The sequence below is a fragment of the Tinamus guttatus genome, unplaced genomic scaffold, assembly GCF_059628265.1.
Source record: "Tinamus guttatus ecotype Peru unplaced genomic scaffold, ASM5962826v1 Tinamus_guttatus_pri_ptg000208l, whole genome shotgun sequence".
NCBI classification, from domain to species: Eukaryota; Metazoa; Chordata; class Aves; order Tinamiformes; family Tinamidae; genus Tinamus; species Tinamus guttatus.
In genome coordinates this window covers 1554800-1579625 of record NW_028288742.1, presented here as the reverse complement: position 1 = coordinate 1579625, position 24826 = coordinate 1554800, and the positions used below count along the sequence as shown (strand labels likewise).

The window sequence follows — 24826 nt, the reverse complement described above, 5'->3', positions numbered from 1 at the left end:
TTATAGCGCGGTTCAGCAAAACACAGGTGGACAGAATAGTAATTCCTTTATTGCTGTCTTGCTTTATTGCATATTCCCTGAGTGCCTACACCCTGCAGGTCTAAAATAATAATATAAGTCTACTTATTAATACCTTCTGTAAGCACTGATGAACTGTGACCATCCACAGAGAGTGGAAATATCTGCATCCCATTTTTACAATATATCTAGGGGCCACCAAGCAATGTGGTTCAGCTCAGTCAGCCACATGGCAGTTAACATTGAAGCATAGCCTTAGTTTCATGGAATTGGAGGAATGTATAGTAAAACATGGCGCACAAAGGTGCAGTTTCTAGTTTTTTTTTCATATTTCAAATAACTGAATAATCCTTTTTTCTTTTTTTTTTTAACCTGAACTGCTATTCACTACTACTATAGAGGGACTTGGGGAAGATACCAAAGAGTTTAGTAAGTGAAGTAGGAGTTTATTTACCTAAGAGACAGCAGGGGCAAACACTGAGAAAAAATTACCTGGGACTCAGGGAGGGTAAAGACGAAGGAGAAAGACATTTCAGCAGCTACTTAGAAAGTGAATGTGAAATAAAGCTGTAAAAAAAAAGCACAGTAAAATCCAATGGATCATGAGTAAGTTTTGTTTCCTCCCAGCATCCATGGGTTGCAAAAGCTCCTTCCCATGTTTTTCCATAAGTGTGTTACCTAAATTTTGAAACTTCACTATGAGTGCAGCCTTGCTTTTAGGAAACTAATTGTAACGAGACAAGGAGACTTGGGAAAGAGATGATTAGAGTACTGAACTCTCTGTATATCCATGACGCACCCATGAATTCAGGGACACAACTCAGCAGGAGCTTAGTATGCTCACCCTTCACGGCAGCTAAACTTACAGGGAGTCACTAATAGAGATGTTTCAACTTTTTAAAACACTATGTATGTCTAAAATTTAAGCCATGCCTTTTTCGGCCAACTCCTTAACATTGCTATAACCAAATGTAGCAGATGTTTTTAAGGATCACTTTATGGATACATAATTTTGTTGCTCTCCTGCCAGTCGGTTCCCAGCAACTGTGTGCTTCTCAAAGAATTGTAAGACAGCAATAGGGAGTTTAAAGCCAGTCATCTGACCTACTGTCCTTTTTATTTCTTCTTTTTTTTTTTTGAAATATTGCTGCACTTTTATGTTCCACCTGTTTTTAAAGTACGTTCCTACATAGAATCAAGCTTACTAGCTGGCATGAGGAAAAGGGGATAAAACAAAAATGATGGCGATGTAATCTGTACGAGCAGAGAGACAAAATCTACTCCTATCTGGACAAAATCTACTCCTAGTTATTTTCAAGATTTATATCTCTGCAGCCTCAGATAACACTAACATTAACCTGTTACATGAAAAAAACAGCAGTACATCCCTTTTCTTAGCCTCAGAATGAGCAGAGTTCACAAAGCCAGTTTTCTCCATTGGTATCTGCTGAAGCAAGATTGTAAGCAATCGTATAAAAAGTTTATCAACCTTTTTGGCGGCTCCAGTGTGGATGATTATGAATTGGCTCTATTCAGATTTTTTCATGATTCTCTCACACATGTAACATCAGAGGTCCCCATTTTCTCCTGTATTTACATGTTGTCCCGCTGTCCTTATCACGTGAACTGTAGTACTTTCTTCATTAGCATATGCTGTTAGTATGTTCATTAAATTCATGTCACATAGTAATTAATCTGAAAATGATATCATTTCTGCAGAACCTACAACCTCATTATGTTCACAGTATGTACATCACAGCCATGTTGATAGGGATATGTCACTATGTAGTTACATGCGATATTGTCATCAAAAGGAAAATATCTCTTAGATGACGTTTTGAAAAATGGCAGAAAAAAGCTAAGATGACTGACTACCCCAAAATACATTAATAATTTGTTCCGTGGTGGAGAATAACAGATAGCAGAAATGCACCATAAATTCCTGATCTGGCTCATAGCAAATACCACTACTTTCTGCGGGCCCACATTTCACACTAAACATTTGGCATCTCAACAGTTTACTGCCAGTCTCTCAGATATTGCCCATGCTGATTTTGTGCTGCCTCAGGTTCTGGGTCCTTTGCAGTAATTGCAGCAAACAGAAGGCACAGTCCAAGCACCAACACCTTCCGCTTCCCAGGAGCAGAACCGCAACAGCAGTTAAAGGAAACACTCGTGTATTACTGTATTTTAATAGCAATGGCTACCACGGCTTTATGTAAATACTGATGGAGGATAAGATATTCATGTTAGTAAAGGGTTTCTAGGAAAGACAAAGACCAAACTAAGTTCTGGGAAAGGAAGTAATACTCCTCTATGCATTTTCTTAACTTCTTAAAAAAGATTCGCTAATCAAATAGGCAACAAACTGGGTTCCTTCAAAAATTAAGAGGATAGAGAGATTGGGTTATGGCCTGATAGTAAGAACAGTAGGGCAAACAAACTTCTTAGCTCAAAACTACAAAACTCGGTGGATTTATGAATGGGATTACATGTTGTGGTTGCCTGCCACAGCAGGGATTGGATTCACTGCCCCTGGAGGCAATTTTCCAGTCCTATGCCAACTCATATGATTATTTAGATCCTCTAAAAACTCTCAGTGAAGTCCTGCAGCAAAGAGGGGAAAGTAACACTGATGCTTCAAATTTCTGTGGAGGACGGTGGGCTGTGGGAGGGAAGGAAACAACTTGAAAAACAAGTGCTGGCGCAGGGTCACAGTCTGGCTCAGCTGTGGCAGCTCGCAGGCCCCAACATGGGGGTCAGCACTGCGTGCCACTGCCCCCCGTTGGCATCGGATTCATTTTCCCATTGCCTGTGCCAGGAGGAAACGCCAAAGAGCCATGAGCCGGTAGAAGGTTTCTCTGGATCATTGTTTACCCACCAGGATAATGCAGACCGGGGGAAAGCGCAGGTGATTTAGCAGCACAAGAGGCCACAGCTCTGCTGGACGCCTCAGCCAGGCCAAGGCACCACTGTGCTCTCTCCAGAAGGCTGAGTGGCCGCGTGCCCTGCTCGAGGGCCACGAGCACATGGACGCTGCGAGCCCGGAGAGAACAAAAGCGGCCAAGCCCCGCGGGCTGCAGGGCTTACAAGAGGAGCTGCTCTTTATTTTTATGTATTTATTTTCTTTCCCAGATGCCCACTGAGGGGGGCAGCGGCGGCGGCGCGGGGCAGGCTTGGGGGCGGCGGGCCGCGCGGCCCTGCCCCGCCGACCGCGCCCGAGGAGGGGCCGCGCTCGCCGTGCCCGGCACCCCCGGGCCGGGCCGGGCCGGGCCGGGCCGAGGCTGCCCCTTCCCCGGCGCGGCGCGGCGGCCGCCTCGCCCTCACCTCAGCCGCCCCCCGCCGTCTGGCTCCCCCCGCGCTGTCTGGCGGCCCCCCCGCCCCCCGCGCGCTTCTCGCGAGAGCTGGGGATGCCGCCGCCGCCGCCGCCGAGGGGGAGACACTCGGGGGGAGCCGCGTGACGTCGGGAGTTTTCCTGAAAGTCAATAACGCGCCCGGCGGAGGCGGCGGGAGGAGCCGAGCGCGGGGCCCGGGCGGCTCCGGGGTGAGTGCGCCGGGGGGAGCCGCCGCCGCCGCCCTCCTGACCCCGCGCATCGATGCTGCGGCCGCGCCGCCCGCGCGGGCGCCTCCCTGCGTAGCGGGGCGCGCAGCTCCATGTAGCCGCCGCCGCCGCCCGCGCCCTGGGGCCGGAGCCTCCCGCCGCGACACCGGCCGCCAGGCACCGCCGAGCCCGGCGGGGGGACGGGGGAGGAGGCAGCGGCGCCCTCCCCTTCTCCCCCCGGAGCCGCCGCCGTCCTCCGGCTCCGCAGCAGCGCCCGCGGCGCCGCCGCCTCTGCAGGTGAGGGCGGGAGGGGCGGTTGGGCGGCGGCACCGGGGCTGGGGGGGGGGGGAACGGGGAGGCAGCCGGGGCCTAGCGCCGGCGGCGGGGGGAGGGGGTCGCCCCCGGGGCCGCGCCGGGCGGGGCGGGGCGCGCCGGGGGGGCGGCGCCGCGGTGGGGGGCCCGCAGGAGCGGCGGGAGCCGTTATGTAACGGCGCGGGGGCAGGGCCGGGCGCGGCGCGACCGGGGGCGGCCGTTGATGCCCCCCCCCCCCCCCCCCCCCCCCCCCGGCCCCGCGGTGACGGCGGAAGATGTCGGTGCGCGCGGGGCACGGCTGGAGCGGGGCGGGGGGGCCGCGCTGCGCCCGCTCGCGTGATGCTGCTGCTGCTGGCGGCGCCGACTGCAAGTAAACAAACCGGCCGCCGCCTCCCGCATCAGCCATCATGGAGGCGGCCGCGCGGGCAAAAGTTGGTGCCGCGGCTGCTGCCGAGGGGCCTGGCTGGGCGCCGCGGCGGGCGGCGCGTGGCGCGCCCGCACCTGCGCCGCGTGCGGGGCCGCCCCGCGCCGCGCCGGGGGTCGCTCCGCGTGGCCGTTGGGAGGCGAGTGCCGCGGGGCGGGAGCGGTGCCCGCGGGCCGAGAGGCGCCGCGGTGGCTGCGTGAGCCCCGCGCCCGGCTTACCTGTGGATGGAAGGTTAAGGGGCGTGAAGTATCCCGTGCGCTTCCTTCCAGGTCACCCCGCGGGGCGTTATTTAAAAGGTTACCTGAGAAGCACACTCCTTGTTTTCCTAGCGCTGAATGGAAGTGCATAGTTGCATCTCTTTTCCTTTTCCATGATATAATTATGAAGTAGCTTCCATGGCATATCCACAAGAACTCGTTTTTATGAAAATATGCCCAAGACTTGGTTCACTTTGCCTCCCTCTAAGAAGTCTTACTGTCAAAGTTATGATTTATTAAACATCTGCATAATCAGTTTCTTTAAACTGAACAAACTTACAGCAGGCTCTTTTGCTAAGGTTTGCTCAGGGTTTACTGAAACTCTGCCAGTAGGCAATATATCACATGTATATACAACTTTTATGTTTCTCGGGACTACAAGCATGTGAAATACGCTAAACTCTGACAAATAACGTCTTAAACATGATGTATTGTTTTTACAAGCTTTTGCATAGGCCAGTTCTGATTATTCTGCACTGTAATATGGAGAGAGTGATGATGAAATAGGGAAGAAAGTTTGTTTTGACTTTTAAAAGTAGTACTTCAGAAGATTCCATTTGTAGGGTTGTTGTTTGTTTGTTTGTTTATTTGTTTGATTGTTTTTTTTCCTGTCAGGAGCCTTTAAGTTGACCCCAATATCTTTAATTGGATTGAATTGCTAATTATAGTCCATTTGTATGCATTTGGGTTCGATGGGACCAATAAGCCAAGTTCACATGAGAGCCAAAGAAAAGCTGTAGAGATAACAACATTTCTCTGTTTCCTAAAAACTCTCTGTAATATTTGAGTAGTTCAGGGTTTTTTTTTCCTCTATGGAAATGTAAGGCATGTTTGTATACACAGAAAACATTAATGAGACTCGTTCATTTTACATCATTTATTCTATGATTTTAACTAGGTTTGAGTTAGTTCTATAGTATATTTAGCTTAAAAACTTGTCAGAAAGTAGTATTTCAGTGTCTTATTCCCTCATTTGTCTTTTGCTTTGGAGGAGTATTAGATATTGTTAAACAAAACCCTGCTATTCTATCTGTGGTAATTCTGAAGGATAAAACAAATTTTATTATTTTCAAGTTTTTATTTTGTCACAGTTGAACTTTATGCTATTTAAATGTAAGGTTGGAAGGCACACTTTTCTACTAGAAAACATTGACACTGAAAGAAATGTTTAGTGACAGGAAAAGTTTTTTTAGCTTAACCCCAAAACACTTACTGGAACTTTTTTATTGTTTGTAACCCGTGCTTCCGTTTGCACATCACCAGAAAACATACCTTGGCTTCCCACTACAGTTTCAAACTTTGACATGCCTGAAGCTTAGGTGATAACTGACAGGGAGATCTCTCAGAATAGTTAGAACTTGACCACCACTTAAGTGTTCTTTGGCTTTCTGAGGGCAGTTTTTCCAAATGTAAAGGGAAGTATCAAATAGTTAGTCCTATACCCAGGGGACTTTGCTTGCTTTGAAACTTTTAAATACTTAGTTCTTTTGAATGACACCTTTATTATCATTGTTCCTGTTGAAATTCATTTGAAATCAAGGGACAATTCTTAGTATAAAAAATACATTTTTTGTAGTCATACTTAGTTGCAGTTTGGTTTGTAGTGCTGGTGTCACAAGGGAAGTGGACTTGGTGATGTGGTAATCTAAGTAAACTTCTGCTTTGCGATAAGAGACTTACCATAATTTTTCATCTTTTATGCCTCTGGCATCTTGCTAAGTTTAACGCTGAAGCATGGAAACACATTGAAGTACATGGAAAAAAACTGCTGTACCATACATCGGTTATAATTCATAAATTAATTGACTTGCTTTAAAAGTTATGTGCCATGCTGCAATTATGTCTGTAATTGTACCAAACTGTAATTTATGCCTTTTGTAGGTATGCTAGTGGCCCAAAGTTAGTGTTATCCACCTAAATTAGTGGTGTATATACCAAAACCCTCTGTTTGCTTTTCTCCTAACAAATAAATAAATACTTTTTTGAAGTGAACACTATTCCCTTTGCCAAAAAAAAAAAAAGGAAGAGTAGAATGTGTATATTCATGAGTTTTATTTCATAGGGAACATTTTACAAGGTATTTATTACAATAAGTACCATCTTTTATCCAAAAGATTGCCAGTTTAAATGCATTTAGAATTATTCTAGAATAATTTTGTATTATTGCTGATTTTCATTAGGGAATGCATAATATGAATATCTTGGGGTTCTTACTTTCTAGTAAAGGGCATACTTCAGGGAGTTTTGGGTTGCTTATAAGGAAAGATGTGTTTTGAGTTGGAATTTCTCATGTCAACTAGTCTGGTTTCCTCTCAGTTATACAGAAGAGACTTTCTGAGTGTCACAACACACTCCTCAAGAAGAGTTTGTATCACCTTCTCTTTTTGCAACACGTTGACACAATACATAAAGGATTGTTGTAAAGGAAAATTACATAGGTACTGAAAAAGCTGATTTAAAGGATTAAATCTATTAAGCTGGCAAAATGAAATAAAATAAAAACTGCTGGAAACAATATTACACTGAAAGTTAAAATTAAGTTTTTTTTTTAATGTTTTGACTACTGTAAAAAGAATCTTTAAAGTTTCAGTTTATGTTTTCTTCTGACTATCTTTAACAGGAGGTTTCAAGGCCACTTTGGTGAAGAGAAAAAAATTATAAATTAAACTTAATTTAGACAAATAACTAATGTATAAAAAGCCTGCAGGAAACACAAGAGTTTGTGAACATACTCTTTAGCATTTTTTCTTCATTCCATGGTTTTAGATCAACGTTAAATATGGTCATTCAAATAGTATTGGTGAATGCAAAGGATTAAAAACAGATTGCAATTGTTATTATTTACAGTTGTCACTCAAGGTACCTGTTGCAAAATCAAAAATTGCTAAAAGTTAAAAGTTACTAAAAAAAAATGTTAGTGTTAGGGAGGATATGCTCCTCCTTCTTTGTCATGTTTGTATGAAAAGTTACTTTTGATTACTTAAAATGTTACTTAGATTTTTATATTTATTAACATTTGTTATGTTAGATTAAATAACTTAATATGTCTGGAGTCTTGTCTGTATTTCTGTGTGAGTGCCTGCCAGTTATAATGATCAAAAATATTACTATAAATAAGTTGTTGCCCTGGGGTATATTTCAATCTTTTGGCCATAATATCCCGATAAAAGAATAGAAGTAACCTTCAAATTCCCGTAAGAAAGCCACTGGCATCTCAGTATTTCATTAGCATGTCTGAATGACTTGACAGCATTGCATCTTAGGCTATACTGCACTGACTAGATGGCACAGTTATTTGTGTGCATTCCTATGGTAGGAGAAGAGATGAAGAACCCTCATTCAACTTCTCTGAGGTCAGTGACCACTGGCCTTTCGTAGGTGTGCAGTGGCAGTCCCTGGCAGCTGAAAACTTCTCTTACAGTTGATTTAGCACCGCAGAGTTAATACCATATTCCTCAAATTGAATCAAAGCATTTTGTCACAGCATTTCTTCTAAAAAAGATACCCTAGGGTTATAGTGTTATTCCTGTGATATGTGTTGGATCATGCTTCCTTTGTGTACTTTTGTTACAATTATGTAATTTCACATAAATTCATGTTGAAATTTTGCAAAAGAACATCATCTAGTAAGCCCCACATCTAGCCCCCATGTGTTTAAACAGTAATGTGCATTTGAAGAATATACAGTCTTCATGTGAGGTTGCTTAGGAGATACACATCTTCAGTAATGCTTGTTGAAGGTGATCAAGAAGATCCAAAGGATTTGGAGGAGAATTTGGATTGTGGTTAAGTACTAGTCAAGAAGTATCAGAATTTGACAGTTAATAAGTTTAGCAGTCTTGGATTGGTTTGAAGGGAAGGATCATAAAATAATTTTATATTTTCACAAGTGAATTCAGAATTTAATGTGTACAATATCCAAATAATAAATCTTGTTTCGTGACTTTAAAAGAAAAATTCTGGGTCGATGTGTCATTGAACTTTCTCTGTTTAATATATTGATATTTTGAGAACACTTTTATTTTGGTATTTCATGTATTTCTGTTTATTATTATCTTACAGTTCTGTGGCTTCAGTAGTGTGCTTGGTACCCAGTGTGATGTTGTGCTCAGGGAAAGTTACTATTATGCAAATAGTTAAGCATGTGAACTTACTTAAACTTTGTTTCTCATCTCTGGAAGATATTTCTTAAAACTGTCTATTATTTCAGAATGACCAGAAATTTCTAGATTCTTTACACTTTTGAAAATCAGATTACCTGTTTTAGGAGTGTTAGAGACCTAGAATCCTAGAATCCAATTTTATTTTATTTTCAAAATAGGAAACTTGAGTATAATTTTGCTTGTTTGTTAGTCATTAAGTCTGTCTTTTTTTTTTTTTTTCAAGGCAAGGGAACTTTTTGTCTTGAAAAGACAAAGTGTTAGTTTTCCTACATTAATTCTTAGCAAGCTACATTTATTCCATGTATTTTAAAGTGCTGAATAGAATATGATTATCACAGTTATGATGCTCAGCTAATTCTTAATTTGATTATCTTCAAGTTTAAAACCAGAGTTCCTTGTCCTAGTACCTTTTTTTACTGATGCATAACTTTTATATTTCCCTCCTTCTACCATTTCTACTTAAGAGGTGTTTGTTGAATTTCTGGCCTGTGGTTCTAATAAACTTTATCACTCTGCTTATGTTTGTTTTTCAATTGTTGTTTTCTGCCTTTGGGAAGGAAAAAAAAAATTAAAGCATCGTGGTCAGTTAAAAACAACAATGCAAAACAATGGATTGTTAATGTTTCACATGGGATTCTAAAGAATTACTTTTAGAAACTTCCTTTTTACCTCAGTAAACATGAATAAAGGTGGTTCTGTTCACTTTTTTTGAGGGGATTATGTCCGTTAAGATATCTTATTTTGTTTTTGTAATGTGAAATGAGATATAGAACTATGGTTTCCTTACCGATAAAATTATTCGGTTACAAGATCTAAATAAAACAATGACTTGCATGTTAATATTTGAATGTGTCCATGTTTTTTTTTACAAGGGCTTATCTAAACATTTGTTAGTTGTGTGCAGCTTTTTTCAGTGCTGAAAATACTGAAAGTGAAAATGGAATATTTAAGATATTAAGGCTAAAAATGCATATAATTGTGCTTTTAAAAGAGCAATTTATCTTTTTAAATTTGTGATGTTTTTCCTTATTGAACAGTGAAGGCACTGCCATTTTTCAATTATTCTTATAATTCCAAGTCATGGATAATGATATCAAATGCATTAGAAATACATTTTTGATAACAATATTTTTAAAGACATTTAAACTTTTAGTACAAATCATAAGTATTGAAAATATTTTAATTATCTCAGATAAATTTTGATTTTTTTCATATTTGCTTCAAAATTTGATGAACATTTCTATTTAGAATTTAGGGTTATATTTTCTAGAATTTAGGGTTATGTTTAATTATCTTAATTGAACATACTTAAAGATTACCGGTTTGTAACTTCGTTACGTATAGTATTTTATTATCATGCTTTTTATTTCTTTGTCTTGTAAAAACATTTTTAAATGGTTCTAATAAGTGAAACATACACTATCTGCTTGCAGTTTGATTTTTCTCAATCAAAGAAGTGGTAATATTTGTGCCAATCAACCCTGGAGTTGGGTATAATTCATTCTGCTGTGTTTGAAGTATAGCTAAAATTTGAGAATACTTTGTTTGTAAAAACCAGTATGACCAGTATCTAGCCAGTGTACTGCACTGGATGTGATTTTTTTTTTTAATCAGTAATTTAATTTTGTAGGTTTTGTGATATTCTCTGTTCTGCAATGTAGTCCCTTTTTTGTGTGTTTGTGTTTCGATGATGTGCAATATATCCTCTAATTTTTCAACAAGACTCCTAGATAGCAACTTTGGTAGGGGAAAAGGTTATGCATTCGTTTTTCATCTAAGCAAAACTTGGATCTCTACTTGAAATCTGAAAGAGAACTCTGGTTTTCATTTAGAACCTCATCTTTTTAATTTCTAGCTCTGTGATTATTAACAGAAGTGGACAAAGTTACAACCTTAGTTGGGTTGTGTTGGAGTATTCAGTCCCAGATTTGAAAAAACTTTTAAGAACTTAGTCTGCTATTAAAAAAAAAAGGCAAAAAAAATGTAGATGATGACAACCACTAGATGATGATTGAGGACTCCTCTTTTTGTTAGTGTGTGTTTTGTGTGTGCAAGCACATAATTTTCAGTTTCCCTTCTGAGAAACACGGAAATGAAGATGTTGAGATTTGGTTCGGTTATGTTAAAGATTAAAGAATCTCTGCAAGTCAGGCAAAGCAAATCAGAAAAATAGACTTTCTGGGGTTTCTGTCCCCCTTCTCTCAAGCATTTTCTTAAAGAAATGTTTATTTCTAAACAGGGGAAGTCTGTAATTAATACCCTCATCTTTGGGTATTAAGAGAATGAGAGTGCGTGAATCAGAAGCTGTGAATGCTACAGAAGTTTATGGGGGTAGTTGCTGGAAGAGGTAAGAGCGATGCAGGTGGAAGTTCTTTTCCCCTAGGTGTAGTATGTGATAGCATCTGCCTCTTTCATTCTTCCTGGGTTTTGTTTTTTCTTTTCTCAGTTCCAAAATTGTTGAAAGTAGGAGCTTGTGTTTGTGAAAGTTCTTACAACAGGGACCTGAATCATACAATTTGCAGCGAATTTATGGGCACTGTCGTCTTTCTTCAGCCATCTCTTATTGCAGGGGAAATGGGAGGGTGCCCAGATTCCAAGAGGTTGCTGGCTGTTCTGGTGAATCTTGCTGATAATTCAGTTGTGTGTGGTTGTGAAGTGTAGACCTGAAACATTGTTTTTTAGCCCTCCTGGCTGGAAGGAAGCAATTGCCTTCTCTCTATCCACTCAGTCTTTGGAAACAGCTGACTGCTGTTGTGGGCAGGATAACTTTAACTTAAAAGGAAAAAAAAGATCTTCTTAACGAGTGGTCCCTTGCCCCTTTTGGAAATTGTTCTTACAGTCACCATTATGAAAATAAGCTTTTTTTTTTTTTCTGTATTACTGTTAGGCTGAGAGGTTTGGATGAATGTGAAAAAGGCGTTGGTTAACTTTTCACCACAACTAGGCAAAACTGGGAGTCTCAGTGAAAGCGCCTGGAACTCTGTGGCTTACTATAAGTAATTTATATTTGATCATTGTTTAGGGGTATGCTTGATACAGTCTGGACATATATGCAATGCACCATTAAAAATATATTCTAAAGTTCTGTTTGATAAAGATGAAAAGATACAATCCCATTTATTTTTCAAATTGGTAAAACATATTTTAAAATCCAAGTTAATCTGAGAAGAAGCTGGAATGCAAAATATCTCCAACTTTAGTTGTTATATTTTATCCGGTGTATATAGGTTCATTCCAAAGGAACAAGGGAAAATAAAAATGACTGTATATCAGCAACTGAACCATAAAGTGTATTGTAGAGTGGAGATGATGGCTAACAAGTGCAGTATTTAAGTCCAGTGCAAGCCGCAGCATGAACATTTCTGCAGCTTTCTTGAAATTGTAGAAGTACAAATTTTATACATATGCTGAATGCATATGAGAGGTGTCTATGTGTTTCAAAGGAACTCCTTTAGGTCTATAAAAATCTTTTATTACATCTTCAGGGGAGGGCTTCTCTGTATGAGTATTTGTCGTTAAGGTCAATTTGTGTTACAATAAGTAATTCTTGAAAGTTTGTTTGTTTAGTGCGTTGCTGCACGATTTTCAGAGTGAAAGAAAATGGCATTGGGGAAGCCTCAGAGGAGTTTAATGAAGAATAGGACAATGGATGCTTACAAATGCCTTCTTGAAAGTGTAGTGTGAAGGTACAATCTTTATTTTCATCAAGCCTGTTCAGTGCTTTAGTTGGTCTCCTTCAGCTTCCTGGGTAATTCAGATCGGCTTTTCAGCCATTCAGGGAACTGTGACTATAACCATTACATTTGACATACAATTGTTGATAATTCTGCCTGGGTTGTTCTTGGTGATATTGTGAAAGTAAGCTGGAGATAATTCAGTTAGCTTTGTCACCATATTTGTTTAATTCATGTAGTCTGGAGGATTTGCTTGTGATTCAGTAAAGTAGAGCATGGGGTGGATAGGAGGTGATCCTATAGACTTGCATTTGAGGTTATTGAGAGACTGGCTGGCATAAATTAGTCATAGATCAAATTTCGGTTAAATGATACTAACTTCAATTAGTGGATAAATAGGAATTTTTAAGCAAAAATACAGTCATTAAAGTTAGGTGACTATGGAAAGCAGAGACTTAATGATCAGTATATGTGTGCAAACCAGATTATGACTGCTTATTGTAGAAGTTGCTTTCTTGTAGTTAGAATCTATAAAAATGAATTATTGTGCTTTTCATAAGCACTCATCAAAGTCAGAAAGTACATTAAAATTGACAAAAGGGTAAAACAAATTGCAGCATATGCCAACCCAAGGTAAGTACTGTGTGTTACATTGCTTATTCTGTTCTGTTGACAGAAACGTCACCAGTGATCAATTCTTAAAGAATGGAATGAAAGTCTTGTAGGAAAATCAAATTTAAGTCAGATATATGGAGACTAATTTGCTTACATTTGGTTTATGTTCACCTCTGAATTTGTAATGATTTGTGTGTTTATAATCAGAACTAATGCAATGCTGCAATGATCCAGAATGGCAAAGCTAGAACCTGCTTTCACTTTTTTTTCAAAAAATATTTTCCAAATACAGATGTTTGTTTGTGCACTTAAGACTAGTGTAAGCAAATCAAAAGTTCTCGTAAGATATGCCCCAGAAAACAGCTTGCAAACCAGTGAGGTTAAGGATGTGGAAATGCATGTTCTGTTCATTGTCATCATATCGTCTGGTACATAAAGTCTAAGGGTCCTTTGGACATCTAGAGGGCTGCGTGTAGTTTTTCCTGACATTCCTGCTAATGCTATGGAGATTCCTAGGTCTTGAGGCCAGAATGAATTCCACATTGTGGGTTTTTACTTTTTCAAAACCATTTGTTATTTGAACTACAAAAAATTATGTCAGTGAAATCAAAACTGTAGAATGGACCCACTTCAGTCTTTCTGTAAAATCGTGCTATATAGCGTGTTTTGTTGCATATTTTCTTGTATAACCAGAAGAGAATCTTGCTATTAAGTTTATTTTGCACAGCACCCCTACCAAAGAAGCCATCCATCTAACTGCTGGGTGGTGAACATTTTTCAAATGATAAGTAAGAAATAACCTGCATATGTATATTGATTCGATTTTTAGTCTGTAATTGTTTGGCTTGTAACAGCTGATTGCCTATTCCTTCCTCCATTCATTCATTGTACAAATTGCTTCTAGCACAACAGCATTCATCTTGGTGTTGCATATTATCATGTCTACACTTGCTGATTGCTGATCTAAACAGATATGTAGCTGCTGCATTTGTTGGAACTAAACTGGTCTGTGTGTCCTGTTCCATGTGTACATGTATATTTGTGTGCATGTGGCCATAGCAGGGGCTTCTTCCACCATCTGGGAAATCCTTTTGCCTCCCGTTCTCCAGATCTGTATTACTTGAATTCTTCTTTCCTATTTTTTTTTCCTGAAGGATGGAGGGAAAAGTCTGGCTGAAAGAAACCTTTCCTGCCCTCTGACTTCACTTCCTACTTGGTTACTGCACTATTATCTCCTCTTCCTAGCTGTTACCTACTCTGGGGGTGAGATGACTGGAAGACAGGGTTGTGGCTCTGAGTGCTGCATGTCTGGTGCTAGGGGTCTCTTCTGTCCTGTGCAAACGGAGCTTTGAAGGGAAAAGAGCACTCCTGTTGCCGCCTGGCTTAAATCCTTGAAAGTATATGTATTTCTTCTTTCCATAAACTATAAACATTGGCTTTTTTGGTTAGTTTAAACTCCTAAGGAGCTGTTTTTCTGCTACTCTACTCATTGATTTGCTGCTCTTTTTGCTTATTTATTTCTTTTGCCTCTCCCCCTCCCCCCCCGCCCCATGTCTGTGTAGTTGTGTGGTAAATCGGTTAATGCTAATTCTGGAGTTATGGGGGGAAAAAACGCCTTAAGTATTATGGATATAGTTAAGTTCCTTAATGAATCTTTCTTTCTCTTTTCTTGGACTCTTGATGTGATCAGTGAAGTCTTAATGCAGAACCATTTACCCGTTACATAGATTCTGACAAATGTAGAGATAGTCAAAGGTCTTGTAAGTTGCAAGTTAGACCTGTCAACCAGTATTGGTATCCTGTGTATGAATACAAAATAGTTCGACTGTGTACAGTTTGTAAATGCCAGATATCTAACTTAACAGATTCTGCTTCTATTAAAAAGTAGAGTGTTTATGGAAAACACACTATACAACTAGAGACATGATTCTGTTATGTGGTTGATTTACAAAAAAAAAAAAAAGGCAGATTTTCAATATGAGCTCAGTCAGTGAAAGACATCAACAAAGACGTTGTTGGCTGACAAATGAGAAAGAGAGAAGACTTACATTCTTTCTCTAATATTTCCTTCCAGGCTGACTCATCAGTAGAAACTGGGAAGAGCTGCAGAAGAGAAGCCAAACAAGCAAGCTGATAACTCAAAGAAATACTCTTTTGAGGAGGGAGTTCAGAGTGGAGCCATCATGAGCGATGTTACCATTGTGAAGGAAGGCTGGGTTCAAAAGAGGGGTAAGTTCTAGATGTTAATGGAAAGTTCTTCCTATGTATAGCAGTCTGTGCACAGTAGCAATATATAGTCATACATATGAGCACTTTTGATATATTTTCCACAGCAAATTACTCTGACCTTGTAAACACTGTCTGTGTTTGTAGGGGTAACCAACAGTAAATGGGAAGCTGGCCTTGGTATTTCCTAGTTAACCTTGCTGCTGCAGCTGCTGTCACCCATGTATCAGGCTAAGTGGTGGCAGCTGTGAGAAGCAGTAACAAAGGTGCTGAGAACAAGGTTACCTGTAAGCTGTTGTAGATGAAGTGCCTCATGTGAAACTTCCTAGATCCTAAAATCGTTCACCTTGGCTAAACTTATATTGCGTATGCAAGTAATCCTCATAAAGTCAGCCTACAACTTGTATAAGGCCCAGCATGTACCTAATTACTTTGCAGACCTGGAAGCCATATGAGTAAAAAACATGGTCCTAATTATAGCTTACTCTAAAGCACAATTTTCTGTTATATTTAAATTCCTGTAAATTCTTGAAATGTCGTTTTATAATCTGTCACCATGTAAGTTCGGGAAAGTTACTGTATGTTAGGCTTTGATAAACGGGAAACCTCTGGAAGTGTTTGGCGTTGGTATCCTGTAATGAACTTTGGTTGAAGCCTTCCATTCTTCGTGCTGTTCTGCTTCGGGTTGTGGTTATGCACATATTTGTTTCCAAAAGAGCATCATTTCTGCTTGCAGAGAGAATGTGATCTGGATTAAAAGGCTGTTTATGCCATAAACTTCTGTGATTCTAGCCCAGAAAGTTTTACTCTGGAATATTGTGAAGGCAATTGCCCTTTAATTTACTGAGAAATGCTTTTTTCAATAGCAGTGTGCGAGACAAAGGCCCTTACCAGCTTTTTATTTATTTATTATTGTAGACTGACATTAAATGTCAAAGAAACCAGTAGAACTAGAAAGGAGATTTATTATTCTGTTTCCCCATACATTGTATTTCAGGATGCATTAAGCTTAATGTAGATGAAAATATACTAGACTATGTGAAGCTTAAGCTCTGCTTTCCGTTTTAGAAACATGTGTGTATATACATAGAATCAAATTTTGCTTGATATGAACTATTTAAAAATTCATTTTTCCTTTCCATTTTGTTTTTCTGCGCAGTTTGGATATCTGATTTTCTCTCTTGATTATTTCACATAATTTCTTTCAAACATATGAGAAAATGATCACAATCATTAAAACAGTGCTCTCTTACATAATAGCAATTTCTTCACATAAATATGCTCATTCTCACCTGTTATAAACTCTGTGAGCACCTGATGTGCATGTATCGAGCACTGGGGTTGCAGGAAGGGTTCTTGGTTTTGCACATTAAAACAAAACGTCTTCCTGAATATTTGAAAATCTGAAATGCAAAATAAAGGTTTTCATTGTCGTGTTGTTTTATGCTCTGTTACTTAAAGAAAAGCCTACTAAGTTCACATTTCGATGCGAATTATGTTAGTAATTACTTTCTATGTAAAGATGTTTCATGACATGTCTTTTTCCTTATTTTAATTAACTTTGAGCACATAGTCTGTGTTTTCTTTTTTTTCTCCTTGCTCTAGGTAACTGTCTGTGTTTAGGTGAGGGTTTTTTATTAGATCTGATCTTCTGCTTACAATTTCATGTATATAGTTTACTCTGATGAATGAAGTGTTCATGTTTACTTATGAGAAGAATGTAATGAAAACAAAGTAGTGTTTTGATATATCATATTTTGATATATCAGAAATTTGTAATAATTAAATTCAACAGTTATGCATTACATTTAATTGCAACTTTTACCTTGAGCATGCTTTGAAGCAAGAGAGTCAGAGTTGTTATATACATGTATATATTCATTTATATATTTGTATATTTTTAAAAAAAACCTTATTTTATTTGTATGCACACGCACACACACAAATTATTGTTGCCAGGAAAAGTATCTAAATTCTGAAATTTGGAATTTGTGTGTGTTCTGTAAATGCTTCTGATTTTGGCAGCTAAGTATTCTCTATATACCAAGAAACATCAAGGGGTTGGGTAAACTGTAATGCTAATGTACTTTTAAAGTTGATGCTCTAATCAGCTCTACTTGATGCTTGTTAGTTTGTTTTGCACAGTAGTTTTGACTTGTTCAGGCTGGGTTCCTCTTGTAGGAAACTGAACTAGTGGCTCCTGTCGAGGTGTGTACCACAAGGAGTTCCTGCCCTTCTCTGAGACATAAAGGTATGAACCAGGTATTGGCCGTTTGGACGGTCGTGAACCATGTGCATGGCAGATCAGCCTGAAAAAAATGTGGTGTGAAAGCAGGAGCCTCAGCACCAGCTGATTCTTCTGCCTACCTGCTTCTGTTAGGCTTCTGCCTGCTACTTGGTCATGTGGGCACAGCCTAGGATCTTCTTAAATTGTTCCCTTTGGCAGTCAGGGAGGTTTGTGGTGTAAGAAAGAGAGAACAGCTATAATGTCTTTCTGTGATTTTTTGGTGCCTAGTCAAGGAATATGAGAAAGATTTGAAAATACCGAGATGAAGGGCTGTGTTGAAGAACTTCGCTAACAATGTAGGAGATTATAAAAGGGAGCTAAGTGAATAGAATATAGAGATGAGAGGGGAGGTCCTTGTCTGAGTTGAGACTCAGAGGAAGGCTGGGGAGGAGAGGGTTTCATAGAGCACAGTAGTGGAATTCCTAATGTCAGTGGAATGTTCTCAGAAGACATTTGCTTTATTCTAGTGCAGTATCCATATCAGTAGTAGAGGGCCTAAGGACAAAATGTAGTTTTTCATTTTAATCCTGTTATTGAGCACTGGAATTATTAATATGATTCTACTTAATTGGCTTGAATGTGCTATTTTTCAGTGCATGTTTGATTTCTTAACCTTAAGAAATTCCATATATGTATCTATACTAAAGTGTTACACTTCTGAAAACATACAGCGCTCAAAATAAAGCATCAGAATTATGTTTACTTAATTAAGGATGATCAAATCGTGAGGCTTTGATTAGTCTTTATTTGACTTGTTTTAGCCTGACGGGAGTAGGCAATATCCAGGAAAAGGAAGTTACTGTATTTAAATGGTCGGGCGGGTAGAGATGGCAGACTGCAAGTGTGAATGTTGAATGATGCAAGAAGTGGAACCCAAGAGGAAGCAAAGCCTGAGAAGGAGCAGTCAGGTTGCATCTCATAGGGGAAGGGAGACCTTGAAGCGCGGTGGCTGGGTCCTCCTGAGCAAATGGTGGAGTCCAGCGAAAAGCAGATGCAAGGAGCAAAAAAATTGTGCTGATGACCTGATACCTGTAGGATTGCAGGATCTGTCTGTCATGTAGTCCATCAACCTTTGCAGACCTCCTGGAGTGCATCCCATGTTTCATCTCAAAGAAACTAAGTTTGTGCACTCTGAAGCTGTTTCATGAAGCAAACCAAAGTGTAGGAAGTAGCATGACAGGAAGACTTGCAGAGGTGCTCTCCTTATCTGCAGTAAAGTACTAATATAGATTTACCCTGTTAACCATCAGAACTTGTCCAAGGCAGGCATCAGGTACTGTAGGACTCTTTTTTGTGATATCCAGCTAAACAGCCTCTTAAAGTGGACCCTGCTCAGTCAGGAGAGTAGTGGAAATATGTTTGGTGCAGATGTTTGTGTGGCTTTCTGTGACAGACTGTCTCAGATCTGATCTAGCGAAGAAATAGAAAAAGTATGTTGTGTTTGGTGCTGCTTGGAATTTATTGACCCAGTGTTAAGTTTTGGAGAGGATAACCATTTTCCTTTCTTCTTCTGTTCCCCAGTTTTTCCTGTAGCCAGATTAGAAAAGAGATGCATCATTTTTCTGTAGGAGTTTCCTTTTAGGTGATACCTGCTTTCTGTCATTCTAATGCACATAGATGCAAGAGAAGTGGTCTTGACTAAAAACCTGAAAAGTACTGATCCAAACCTTACTGCTGACATGCAGGAAATGAAACATATATTTAATATGTATGAAGTTAATGCAAGGACTGTGGAGCAATTACTGAGTTACGTTTACATTTTGGGTTTGCTTAAAGCACATTGTTTTACAAAGTGTCATCTTAAACTGTTACCCAATTCAGTATTTTGAAATGAATAAAAGAAGAATGTATTACAGGGGATATGTTTTAAGTACAGCAGTTTGGAAACAGCTATTTTTAAGTGGCTGGCCATGCTTAATGGAACTGTACCCCTACTGAAGATGTTTTTCATCTATCCAATTCAGGTGATATTTTTCTTCAAAGTTTCCTGAGTTGCAGAGTTGACCTCATCTATGGTCTATAATAGTCACAACAATTAGATTTAACAATCATTAATAACTATGCTTAATTGCGACCTAATTTCTTTATATATTACCTGTGCACAGGATTTCAATTAGTTTAACATATGAAAAGTGACACAGATGCCAACTTATTTAAAGGACCCGTTTTAAATTAGACATGTCAACTAACATTTTCTTTTATCAAAACAGTAATGGTTTTTCATTTGGGGAGAATATACCTAATGCATATTGCATAACAAGATGGTTAAATCATTATTTTAAAGGCAGAACAAAATGTTTTTGAGTTAAGTTAGTGCTTCTGTTGTTACTTCGGTTACCATACTTCCATTGGGCTCCTGTACTCATTCGAGTTAAATTTTCTCTTTTGCTTTCTAGATTCATACTCCAGAATAATATATTTCAGATTATTTCTGCAGTCCAATCTGTGCATCTGTTGCTTTTGGAAATGAGATTTGAGAGGGTGTGCATTTAGTTTGAAACAATTTGCATGATGTTATTCTTTGTCTAGTAACACTAAGTCAAAATGGTTTTGATTTTATAATTTCCAACATTATCTGTCAAGGAGCACACTAGTTTCTATCATTTTGGGTATTAATAAGATATTAGACATCCTGTTTGACATGACAGTCTTTACATGCTTTATTATATGTTTTTACTTACATTTAATAGACGGTAAGCATGACTTGCTCAGATGGGTGACATTTTTGTAATCTCCTAGTCTCTGATATCCTCATTTTTATCTCGCAGTCCTTTGCTGAGGTATGGAAGTACTATTATGCCCATCTTAGGGAGAGATAACTGAAGTTTAAAATAGATGCGACATAACCACAATAACTTAAGATGTAATGAGATGGCAGATAAAAACAGATTTCTTGAAGTTTTCCTGTAAGACTGTGCTGTGATCAGAGTGTCATTAGAATACTGGAATGCCTTTCTGTCTCCCTTTATTTCTTGAAAAATACAGTCTTTCATACCTACTTAATAGTCATAATTAAATTATCTTAATAATCTTAAGTAGTGTTAGTCTTTCTAAACTCAGATTTTATGGGGTAAGATATTTCATTTATTGTGGTAAGATTAATACAGCTGCTCGTCGGTTCTTGCAATTGAAAAAATGATGCAGATATCATGAGAATGTTAAGTTAAATAACTCTTGGTGGAAAGTATTTTGTGCTGTTGTATCTCCTACTAAGAAGAATAAGTGGTTGAACAGTAGACTGGAATAAACTCATTGTTCCAAATAGGAATAGAACTGTTATTTATAGTACAAATAGTTCACAGTCTTAGGAGAGCATGTCTTACAAAAAAAGAAAAACCCTGAAGAAGAGTTCAACAGTTCACTTCAATGGACACGGGTTTTTCAGTTGAACCAATGAACCAAGACTGAAGAGATATAAATTTTAGAAATGCAGACTAGATGTTGAGTTATGCAGTACTTTGGGTGTGTGTGGCAGGGAGGAAGCAGTGAGGAGGGAATGCCTTGATTGAAAAATTAATTTCAGAAGTTATGGTACTAATTGACTGTTATTCACAACCTGTCAGAAATCCTGTTTGCAGATTGTCTGAATTATTTGAGTAGTTTAGCACACCTCTAACAAAGACAAATTTAAATAAACTATCTTGAACATCTGCTACATGAAGTGGAAGAAATTTAAACTGTTTTTTTCTAATTGTCTTAGCAAATAGTAGTTTAAGGAAGACTTCTTTGAGCAGCCACTAGAAAAAAAAAGAACCTTTCTTAGTCTAATTTTTCTATTCTAACTCTCTCTAGTTAAGAGCAGATACGAATCACTGTAAAGTTTCATAAATTTGATGTATAAATATAAGGGAGGCACCCAGGAGGAGCTGACATAAACAGGAAAAATATGAGAATGCACAGGTCTTGTACACAAATGTTTTTACAACTGTATATATATCTATGTGAATATATATATATAAAAAGAAAAAATGCGTTGTTGAGTAGTTGGAGATTTCTGCAGCAGCATCTGCAGCATCTGCAGCATTCCAGCGCAGGTTGGCATTGGATTTTGGTAAATGTGTAAACCTGCCTGGGGCCAGCAGAGCTTTGGTTACCTGGTGTCCCCATCGGCTCTGAGCAGAGCACTCCCTGCTCCTCCCTGCACCTACCCCTGTCCTGTCGCTTTGTGCTTGAGCCCCAGTCTATCCCTTTCTCGCCTCACTGGCTCCCAAAGGAAAGTCAGACCCACATGAAAAATCTTAACTTGATGTCCCTAGAATGAGCGTGGCTCGTTTTCCTGGCTAATTGACCTTTTTGTTTAAAATCCCTGCTAGGCATTAAAGTCAAGAGTGTTGTTTATGCATCTGTCAATGTTGAGTTATTGTTAGTTTCTGCAGGTAAAGGCAATTTGCTGTAGTATTGAACACTGAAACACAAGAGATTCAGTTTTGAGCTTTTCCTGTGCAATACCTTTGCTGAGTACTAGTTTAGGTTGTTTCTGTATGATTAATTCCTGTTCTTTAAAAAAAAAAAAAAAAAGTTCAGGTTTCAGTTTAGCTGTAATACGGCCTCTTTCCAGTTCTAAATGATTGTACAGTTGTGTTTCTGCTTATTTCCTTTTCTAGAAGGACCTGTATTGTAGACAGTGTGGATAAAAGTCTTTGCATATTCTTTGATTAAATACATTAGTTCCTACTAATAATGCATTAAAATACGCAGCGGCATATCTGAAGGGAGAAAAGTCTAAATCCTCTGTTTGTGTAGATAGGGTGTTACTATCATGGAGCATTCATGGGAATATCAACGTATTTGACCTCAGTGCTATTGGTTTTCACATATGTTGATTTTTTGAAAAGCAGGTTGAGCAAATTCAATACCTAAACAGATTCCCTGTTGTTAATCATCCTTTCATGCCATACAAGGGCATGTTTCTGGCATTTAGCACCTTAGTATTTGGCATGGGGGAAGATGAAAAGGGAGAAATCATTAGGCTTTTCCCACGGCCTGAGATTTTACAGTAGAAATGTGCTTTTTACTATTCTGATTATAGCAGATTGCTTTTTACACAGAAAAATATCTAGGCAATGTTTTTGGAGCGTTCTGGATAGATATGTTGGCATTACATTTTCTTGTAGATCTGCTCCAGTTGGTATGTAATGAATGCTGCCTTATTGTTCATGCTCTGAATGTGTTCTCTGGTGCTCTTATTCATACCAGTGGGGATAATACTTTTAAAAGAAGCAAAGATGTTCTCTATTACAAGGATTGGAGAAGCAAGATGTTAACAATTCATGGGCCTTTTCATACTCAGAACCTTTTGGGGCTGGTAATACTACATGACTAGCAGATGTCAAAAGTGTGCTGTTGGGGAAGGCTTTGAGGAACTGTTCTCCAAATAACAGGCTTTCTCTTGAGTGATACATTTGTAATTTAATTTAAAGCTTACATAGTTACAATATTTAAAACATGCGATGTACCTTAATCTGCTGGTTAAACCTGAAGCCTTTTATATTTTTACCATTTTCATACTGATGGTCCCATTACTGTAGCAATAACTTGCTTGCAACACCACGGACTTTGATTTTTCCATTTAAAAATCCTCTTCTCTCAGTGCATCTGCTGCCAGCCCAACAAGTTAGTGTCTCCAGCATCTTTTGGCCGCCTTCTATCTCAAAGGCAATCCATGCATCCTTTCTTCTCACCTCAGCGGTGCCAGTCAACTTGTGCCTTAGTAGAAGCCCATTCTTATTTACACCCTTGCTGCAATTGTCAAAAATATTATTAAGGTCATAGCTGTGTCTTGAAACTAGGTCCTGGAAAGAGTTTTAGGACTCGAGTAAGAAGTCAAAGGCTTAGGAAATGAACATCAAAGGGACAGCTGAGACTGCACATTGTCACTGGGAGGAAAAATATTTGTAACAAGGTGAGGCTTGTGATTTTTAGAGTACGAATAGGAGGTGGAAGACGATGGAAAAAAGTTTTGTGATGAAAACCAAAGCTCATCATCGTTGATAACAGGGTGACTTGCTTCAGAAGCGTGCTCCTTATCCAAGTGATCTGGATCTGCCCTCTGTCTCATTCTAAACCAGCCTTCTTCAGTACTGTCTCTAACAATAGCCCAGCTAGTCTCTGTTCCTGCTAATTACTCCCATTGTGAGTCGGGCGGTGTTGGTTTGTTTTTTATAAATCTTTCTAAGTAAGTTTCCTTCTAAACTGTTGTTTGGAACTGTCTTGCTGTCCTTAAAATCCAGATTTATTAATTTGCTTTCTTGAAACTAACAGGAAAATAGGAAATTTATATATAAAGGAGCAGATGCCAGCACATTGATGAGAAAGCACTTGCCCTTTTGCAGCATAGATTCGAAGGTTCACTGGCAAAACATTGGCTGTCCTGTAAGAACTTTTGGGAGTAGTCTCCAAAAAATATATATAATAACAATATGGTAGTATATTAACAGTGTGAAATTAGAAAGTCTGCAATTTTACTAATTCTTGTTAACATTTTTACACAGAAATTCTAAATTACATAATCCTCAATTATTCTCGTTTGATCAGTTCAAGTGTAAAACTTTTACTGGAAATAGGTTCTTGCTATTTTTTTCTGTTTTATACAAGTGCTGCGTGTTTTTGACTGCAATAAACTCAGAGACAATTATGGTTGTAGTGAAGAAAGTGCTGTAGCATGGTAAAACATATGAAGAGAAGGGCCAAGAGTGTCTAAAGTTTGGCCCTAGGTATTATAGATTTTTACCTTAATTTGTCCATGTTGCAGTTACGCTGAGGTAAGATGGAAATGGCATTGCTGCTTCACTGCATGGGCTTCCTGAAAGTGAATTTGTTGTTACCTGCAAAACTTTACATGGTAACTGTTTTAATGTACTTAATCATGTAGTCTTTGCTATTTTAAATGTAGCTGTTTAAATAGAATGAGCCTAGTAATGCTTTAAGCTCAACCCGATGGAGTGGCAGTGGGTTTTGTTTATGCTCTCAATATGTTGTAGAAGCAGAGGGGAATGCTATGAATGTCGTTCAAAGGGAGGAGCTTGAAATGAGATAGAAAGAACGGATGGTTTCTTTATCAGTTCCTAAGATTTGGGATTATTTGCCAGGTGTCTTCCAGAGAGAACTGAAGAAACATATGACCAGTAAATCCCTCGAAGAGTATTCCATAGGAGCATACTGGTATCTGTGCTTGTTTTTACCGTATTTGGACCAGGTGAAACTGTGCAAATATATTATTTTACACATGTGAAAATATTTACAAGCCAGTATGTTTTCATACACCATTGACTACCTTAGAGGTAGTATTGAGTCACTTTGTTTTGAACTA

The 24826-nt window shown here is 39.0% G+C and overlaps 1 protein-coding gene across 2 annotated transcripts in view; it reads left to right on the top strand.

The window, feature by feature from the left end:
• Positions 1-3442: 3442 nt before the first annotated feature.
• AKT3 (AKT serine/threonine kinase 3) overlaps positions 3443-24826 on the top strand; it is a 142355-nt gene continuing 120971 nt past the window's right edge. The window contains exons 1-2 of one of the 2 annotated variants that reach the window (XM_088524160.1): positions 3443-3562; positions 15079-15233. In XM_088524160.1, the coding sequence (XP_088380286.1) occupies positions 15188-15233 (46 nt within the window). In that variant the 5' untranslated portion in view covers positions 3443-3562; positions 15079-15187. Of the gene's footprint in view, positions 3563-3706; positions 3857-15078; positions 15234-24826 lie in introns of those variants that run through there. The other variant, XM_088524159.1, reaches the window with a different exon arrangement.